This window comes from Primulina eburnea, chromosome 18 (assembly GCF_022965805.1).
Source record: "Primulina eburnea isolate SZY01 chromosome 18, ASM2296580v1, whole genome shotgun sequence".
NCBI lineage: Eukaryota > Viridiplantae > Streptophyta > Magnoliopsida > Lamiales > Gesneriaceae > Primulina > Primulina eburnea.
In genome coordinates this window covers 22,276,652-22,284,984 of record NC_133118.1, presented here as the reverse complement: position 1 = coordinate 22,284,984, position 8,333 = coordinate 22,276,652, and the positions used below count along the sequence as shown (strand labels likewise).

At 34.6% G+C, this 8,333-nt stretch overlaps 1 protein-coding gene across 1 annotated transcript; it reads left to right on the top strand.

The window, feature by feature from the left end:
* The first annotated feature begins 310 nt into the window (after positions 1 to 310).
* LOC140819506 (uncharacterized) lies at positions 311 to 1,629 on the top strand. The gene is made up of 3 exons (XM_073179629.1): positions 311 to 496; positions 906 to 1,111; positions 1,272 to 1,629. Exons 1-3 carry the CDS (start codon positions 395 to 397, stop codon positions 1,537 to 1,539), a joined length of 576 nt encoding a protein of 191 aa, XP_073035730.1. The 5' UTR covers positions 311 to 394; the 3' UTR covers positions 1,540 to 1,629.
* Positions 1,630 to 8,333: the final 6,704 nt, after the last annotated feature.

Sequence of the window (8,333 nt, the reverse complement as noted above, 5' to 3'; positions counted from 1 at the left end):
TACACAGATAAAATATAATGCTTATAATGTTGAGATGAGTTGATTTGATTTATATTTGTATTAGAATATAATAATTTTTTTTATAAATTAGGTCGAGTATGATATTCTTTTCACAAAATCGAATCTACGACACGATTTTAAATAAATTTTTTCCAAAAAATAAACATAAAATCTAATATTGCGACAACCGACTCTACCGCAAGAGTCATCATCGATTCATTATGATAGGTAAGTTTGTTATTAAAAATTAATTTCACGTAGGTTCCAAAATATAAAAATAATTTCACGCATTGGTTGTCCATTCTGTGTATCATTTTACGAGATATAAAATATCTTTTAAGAGCAAAACAAAGAAGCAAAGTTGAACTTATCTGCAGAAACAGAAAGCGTGGAGATGGCAGCCTGGAGAGGATCGACACATGTTTATATTGTCGTTGCAGTGTTGGGGATAATAGCATTCAGCTTGTCCATTGCTGGTGAACGACATCGCAGCTCTGTAATTTCTCTTTTCCGATCCTCTGTGAATTATTTACTTCTTGCTTAGTTTTTTGGCCTATTTTTGTTTTCTTTTTTCCTAGTATAGAATTTGACTTGTTTTGTTTTGTTTCTTGGGGGTGTCTGTTGCTTTACCATTTGGGATATGTGGAGTAAAAATAAGTCGAACTATGCCTCAATGGACAATGATTGGTAATTCTTTGAATAGTATGGATCTACATATATTACAAAAAATATTTATCGCTCTCTCTCCATCATCTTGTACAAATTGCACCTCTACGAACTTGTTTAGCTCAATTGCGGCTTGATTTTCGTCGAGAAAAGACATAGTATGGAGGTTAGTTTACTGAACTAGCGATGATCGGACAAGGAAGTTTACATATATATTTTCTTGGCTTGTTTAATGGCAGGGAACTCTACGGACAGATCCAATTACTAACCAAACGTATTGTGTTTACAAAACGGATGCTGTGACCGGGCTTGGAATAGTTGCTTGCTTGCTTCTTTTCGCGGCCCAAGTTACCCTCATGGTGGTCACACGGTGCTTGTGTTGTGGAACGCCTTTAGCACCGGGAGGAAGCCGTGCTTGCACCATTATTCTTTTCATTGTTATGTGGTAAGTACTCGTGGTCTCGATCCATCGCTAAATCTAGATTACAAGGATCTTTGTTTGCTCGCGTTCGGTTTCTGCTTGTAAATATGCACTATGCTGATTTCCGTTGGTGACTATTTTGCATACCCTGTTAACACATCTGGTTTTAACTTAAACTTTGCAGGATATCATATTTCATAGCAGAAGCATGTCTAATAGCCGCTGCGAGGGACTATTCTCTTTATGACGGATATCGGACCGCGGCCTACTCGAATGGCTATTCTTGTTCAACATTACGTAGGGGGCTATTCGTTGCCGGAGCCATTTTTACGGTTTCTACTACGATTCTTAATCTTTTGTACTACATGTGCTTCACTAGAGCTTCTGTTAAGCATATCCAACAGGGTAATTATCCAGCAAATTCTAATATCGGGATGACCACGCGTGTGTAGACTTGGGAGAGTTCTAATTTTATGTTTGTTCTGTCACATACCTTTATGTTCTATTGAAAAACTTATGTATCGTCCCGTTTTATTTGGAGCTGTTGGTGGGCAAGTTTAGTATATATTGTTGGTACATCTTTTTCTTGCATCCAAAACACAACGGAAGTTTTATTTTTTATTTTTTTTGCTTGGGCGTCATGTGTTTAAAGCATTCATAGGGCGTTTAGAATTATACATTTGCGTTCTCAATGCTGGGCTCCTAACTGTTCTCGTGTTTAGGTGGATGTAGTCCTTCTTGTGTATCCCTACGTACGGCTTTTCTCTTTTGATCTCCTAATTAGGTCCACGATCGAAGACTGTCTTCTTCGCTTGGTTTGCATTAAAAAAATCCAAACGATTTATGCATTGAGACTGTAGCCTCCGAATTTCCAACCGGAGACGAAGCGGTGCGACGATGGAACAAAATCACATGGCTGAAAATTTTCCCAACCTTTTGCATGTTGGCCGAGAGCTTTTTTTGAGGTGGGAAGGATTTATTGATTCTTAGTCAATGTTTATTGGAGCTAATTAAGTCGATAATCCAAAATTGATTATGTGAAATATTTTGCTTCCAATATTTTGACTTGGCCGTGACTATGCTTTCAAAAGAGGAGAAGATTTTTTTTAATCTTTGTGCTTATTGATTCTTAATCAATATTATGGATTCTTTATTCAAAATTAAGCAAATCTAATTTGCTCATTTTGCCAAATTTTCTTCCAATTTTTTTATGGTAGGCGAGAGTTGACATTACAATTGTAGAGACCAAAATCAGTACACGTAAACCTATGCATTTATTAAATTTTTTAACTTACTTATTTAAATTTTTAAATGATTTCTAACGATGCATGATTTATGATTTGCATTATTTTAAATTATTGCACGTTTATTTGAAAATGTCTTCTTAAGTTTTATGTTTCAGTAGAATATTCGATACGGGATTGGGAAAAGAGACGGGCAACGTTTTATGAAAATGTGGTATTTTATTTCAATTCAAGGAAATTGATATTTTAAATAATTTATGGAATTTTAAGCATTTTAAAGTCTAATTTAATTTATTAGATGATCTTATGAGTTTAAGCTTTCCAAAAAAATTATTAAGTTGAGCAGTGGAGATTTTAAACCTTGTAAATTATTTTATTAAATCTTTTATTGAGGTTAAATATTTAGATTAGTATTATTTTATCTGTAATTATTTAACTAAGCTTGTCTTTAGCCCCTAATTAGTTGATTAAACAGAAAATTTTTATCTAGTTAAACCCACACGCACACACAACACACACACTCGTTGCAAAAATTTAAGAAAACCTAGGGTTCTTGAGTGTTCTTTTAGCAGCCACCTCTTCATTGCAAAATTCCTGTAGATTCACGTCCATTTTTCGATCAAGAATCGTGTAGCAAGCGTCTCCCGGTCATCTCTCGCAATCCACCGCGTCGGTATTCGTTATCTTCGACCGTTTAGATGCAAATGCATGTATATTCTTTTATTTCTGCATCGATCTTGTCGTAATAAGTATTTTGATGCGTATGGTACATGAAAATTCGTTTTTGTTATGCAAAGTTTAAGCGATAATGTTTGAAACTATTTTGAATCAGTTTTTATATCTCAAAAACCGAATCTGCGTCCTTTAGAATCCTGCGAATTTTCGGTCGATTTTCTGGAAAAAACTTTAAAATAAAAATGTATTTCTTTTCGATATCTTCGATTTGGCAGTAAATTCGTAATTTTTGTACAAGAGATGAGTGAGTATGATCATTCTCGTGTGACTGCTATCAACTGTGTTGGTTTTCAAAATTTTTTGTGCAGGCCGACGATCGGGACCGAGATTTTACCGCTCGAGCGCTAGCTCTTCTGGACGGGCGCGCTCGAGCGACAAGAGGTTACCGCCCTAGCTCCAAGCTTTCTGGAGAAAAAAATTAAAATTTTTGTCTTAGACAGGCATGCATAATGTATTAGTGTGTTCGACGTGCAAAAAAAATGTTTTATGTTTTTGAGGTATGCGACTTGTCTTGTGACCAATTATGAATGAGTTTGGAAGCAAGAGAATGTGTACGGGTCCTCTCCACCCCGGTAAAGCATGATCGGGTTATGATCAGGATTGGGAAGCGGTAAAGCATGAACATGGACGAATCCTGAAACATCCACTACTCGTTTTCTTAAAATGTACTAAAATATTTTTTTTCCTTAATTTCCATAATTTGAAACATACATATATATACTTTAAAATACATTGACACCATTTTTAAAATAAAACAACCAACTAAAATTTGAAAATCAAAAGAAAATAGTTCAAATCGTAAAATCGTCCAACGTTTTACCAAACCTGAAAACATTATTTGAAAATTATAGTCAATACTATAACCTCTCAAAAACCACTCATAAATAAATCTTCGTAAAAATATCTTTAACATCACTTAAAATCATAACTAGTGCGGAAAACTAGTGTCGGTCCTCGGGTTATGTGCACCTTCAGTCCAGTCAGATCAACCATCAAGACCTCCATTAACATTATTATCATAATCACCTGCATCAATTACACCTAGTGAGTCTAAAGACTCAACACACCACAATCTTGATAACAAGTAATACATATACCGATCACATGCAACAGTGAAAATATTTCTACTTAAAATATCGTTTTCATGAAAATGCATAAACTTTAAACATAAATATTTTCATAAAAATTGTAGTGCCCAAATTCAGTACACGTATAACCCATGCATTTATTTAATTATTAAAGCATTTATTTAAGTTTAAATTGAGTTTTAGCCATGCATGATTTATTTAAATGCATTGTTTTTAATTATTTATGTATATGTGATACACGTTAAAATGTTTTTCGAGTTTCATGTTCGGGCGATTATTCGAGGCGGGATCGAGGAAAAGACCGGTGACAATTTTTATCAATTTAAAATGTAGTATTTTATTTTAAGTTAAGGATGAGACATTTTGAATAATTTATTAAGTTTTTAGTATTTTAAAAGCCTTATTTATGTATTTAATAATTTAAGAGTTTAGAACTTTTAAAATTAGTGTGTAATTATTTTAATTGAGTAGATTGATTAAATTAATGTGAGTTAACTTTTGTTAACCTTTTTAATTAGTTAAATTAGCACCATTTACTCCTAACTAAAATACACACACACACGTTACACACACTCACACACATTTACATGTTTTTACACACACCAAAACACACAACACACACCTACACATTTTATTTTCAGATTTTTAAAAGAGAACACCTAGGGTTCTTCCCCGAGAGCAGCATCCGCCCCTCCCCTAAATCTTTCCAGCAAATTTTTGTTGATTTTATTGCAAGAAAACCATTCCACAAACTTCCCGGATCAACCTCGTATATTTCCCCGCTTCGGTATCGTCGGTTCGGTAAAGTTTATCATCAAAGACACGTATATTCTGTTATTTCTTCATCGATATCGTCATAATATGTGTCGTGTTATTTTTATGCGTAAACAATGTATGTGTAACGTTCGTCGTTTGAGCAGAAAATGGTTTGGATCGGTTTTGAGATAAGTTCTAGATCTGAAAATTCGTTTTTGCTGTCTCTTTTAAATACTGTGATTTTTAGTCGTGATTATGATAAAACTTTCAACGTAAAAATTGTAGAACTTTTCGATACCTTCGTTTTGACAGTAAATTCGAAATATTTGGATAAATATTTAGTGAGTTATGATGTTTCTCATGGGACTGCTCAAACTGTGTTGTTCAGAAAATTATGTATTGATGTGTTCTTGAGATTTTAATGTTGCAGGCTTCGTTGGGGATCGATGGGTGATCGTTGCTGCGTCTAGGTATGCTTAGTATGATGTTGGGTTGTTATTTGTTATGACGTTTAGCGTCGATATGCACTCGAATACATTAGAAGTCGTAGGAATCGATTTGGTGTCAATTGCCACGTTTTTGAATTGTATGTGTCGTAGGGTGGACGACGTTTCTTCGGGAACACTTGGGATGTTTTTGTGGAGTCGAGTCGGTGTGTAGAACCCGTACATCAGACTACGTATAAGCCATACATAATTTCTAGTATTTAAATTCTTAAATGGTTTCCTTATTTTTTTTTTAGGCATTTTGAAGTTATTTAGTCTTGATTATTTATTTTAAATCGCATGAGTTTAGTTTTGTCTTTTCAGTTAAATAAGCGAGGACAGAATGGAGTTGGAATAATGAGATAAATTTTAATAACGAGAAAATATTCCTAGACTTAATTTAAGATAAAGAATAATTTATTTTAATGTAAAAGAATGTTTAGGGATTTAATTAATTAATTAAAGTTAGTAGTAAATAAGTTCCTTTATGTCCAATAATTTAATTAAAAACCTAAATTAAAATATGTGACCAATTGAGATAAGTTAATCTAAGCTTATTTTATTTAATAAATTACAAATTTACATGTTAGTAATTTACTTTAAGGAATTTGCCATGCATGCAAGATAATTACTAAACTAATTAATTACTTAATTCACTAAAATACTTAATGGGTAGATAAAACTTTAAAGATTTAAAATACAATATTTAAGCAATTTTTTCCTCCAATTATAAGCTAGAATTCGGCCACCTCTTGTAGATTTTAATTAGGGATTGACAACTCACCACTTGATTCACTTCCTTAATCTTTTTGGTAGATAATTCCCCCACCTTTTAATCACCAATAATTAAACATTTAAACAATATTTCTACCTTGCAGCTAGACTAGAATTCCGCCACCCCATCTCCAATATCTCCCTCAAATCAAATAATATCAAATCATTCCTTATCTCTCAAACACTAGGATAGAAAAGTTTGTATCTTGCCAATCAAATCTCCCATTCATTTTGCAACTTCCTCATTCATTCATTAGCCTCCTCTCCTCTCCATATTCTCAAAAATTCTGAGTTATTCAGTAAGAAAAAAATCGTGAGAAGCACTAAAGAAAACAAGAGAGAAAAGTAGAAAGCAAAGCAACTCCGACTCCTCCGCGCCGCGTCGTCGTAATCGTTTGTTTTCTTTCAAAACAAATCCAAGGCACGTTTATATTATCCCTTGCCCTTAAATCAAGTCATATACATATTTTTAAACCACATTTGTTCTTAAATTTTGAAGCAAAACCGAAATCATGTCAAGAAATTTTCGCAAAATATGGTGCAGAATTTTTCGGTTTCCACCTATGCTCCCACGGTTTTGATGTTTTTGTGGTTTCAGGGTTGGCTCCATTTCCAAGGGCTCAAGGCTGTTTATAGACATGATATAGGGTGTTCTAGGAAGGTGTTAATCCATTGGTTAAAGCCCTTCCCCCCCACCAGTATCACGAATGGGCAACGCTCGTCCATGGTGCATTTTGGTGTCTCGAAATTCTGGTTTTCGGATTGTACAGGGAGGTTCGAATCTTGGTTAGCTTTTGGGCCTGTAACTATGGTTGGAACCCTTCCTTGAAATTCCTAGAACGTGACCAAGATGCCCTTTCATGGCTTGGTTCATGTTCCCACCGGTTTTAAAAATAAAACAAGAACAGCGCCCCATCGGCATTCATTTTCTGGTTTTGGTTGTGTGTGTTGAGTTTCGAATTTATGGTGTCAAGTGGGTTGTGGTTGGCTTCTAGCCCTTAGCCATGACTCATGCAACACCTTAGCATGTCTAGCATGGACCATGGTTAAACCATAGCCATTGGATCCTTCATTGGACAGAAAAACAAGAAACACCCCCACGCGTGCCATGTGTGTGTTCTTGGGTGAAGCTTGCATTGTCGTAGGTGTTGGCTGGAATTGTGGTTGGCCTAGGGCCCTTAGCCATGGTTCAAACCATACTTTAGAATGTTGTTAAGAGGCTCTGGTCGGTGGTTCAAGCCCCAATAGTTATTAGCCTTGCAAACGACGCAAGAAAGCGCAACAGCTGCTGCTGTAATTTTCTGGACAACACCTTTGCCTTCGGTTCAGAGGTGTCGAGTTCTTGTTTGGCTTTTAGCCTATGACCTTGGACTGGACAGTACCTCATTGAGTTAGGAAGGTCATGTTTTTGGCCGTTAGTGATTTGGTTAAGTTTAGAGGCAGTACGAGAATTTACGGTGCAATGTGCCAAATTGACTCTCGAAAGAGCGTTTCTTGTTGTTGGCCTCCATTCACCAAATTTCGACTTGTACAACTTTAGGAGCCCATTAGTATTTAATTAGGATTTAATTAAAATATTAAAATAGTTTTTTAAAATAAGTTTGTGAATTTAATAGCCGGGTTACTAAAAAGTTCGTATTTTTGTTGAAAAACCAACACCGATAAAATTTACGTCCCGGCGTATAAAATCACATCAAAACCCCTTATTTTCAAAAATAAGAAAAAGCATCACCCATATTTTAAATAATCAAAAACAATTATTTAATAAAAACATTTTCTATTTTTCAGCCCTCGATCTCCGTTCCTCGATCTCAACTCGAATATCCTTTAAAATACATTTTAATGCAACAGTGTAGAAAAATATATTTTAAACATGTAAATATGCACAACATAATTAATTAATGCAATTAAAACAATTACTTAAAATACAAGAAAATTTAATAATTGCATGCATGTGGTTCGCGTGGACTTTCGAAATTTTGGGGTGTTACAATATTCCCCCCTTAAATTGAATTTCTCCTCAAAATTCGCTTATCCTTAATAACCAAAGTTTAGATTCAGTTTTAGTATCCCAAAAATCCACGCTTTCGCTGCGCTACTCTGATAAAACTTAAGCTCTAGAATATTCTTACGTCTCCTTGAACCCAATTAATTTTTCCTTCTA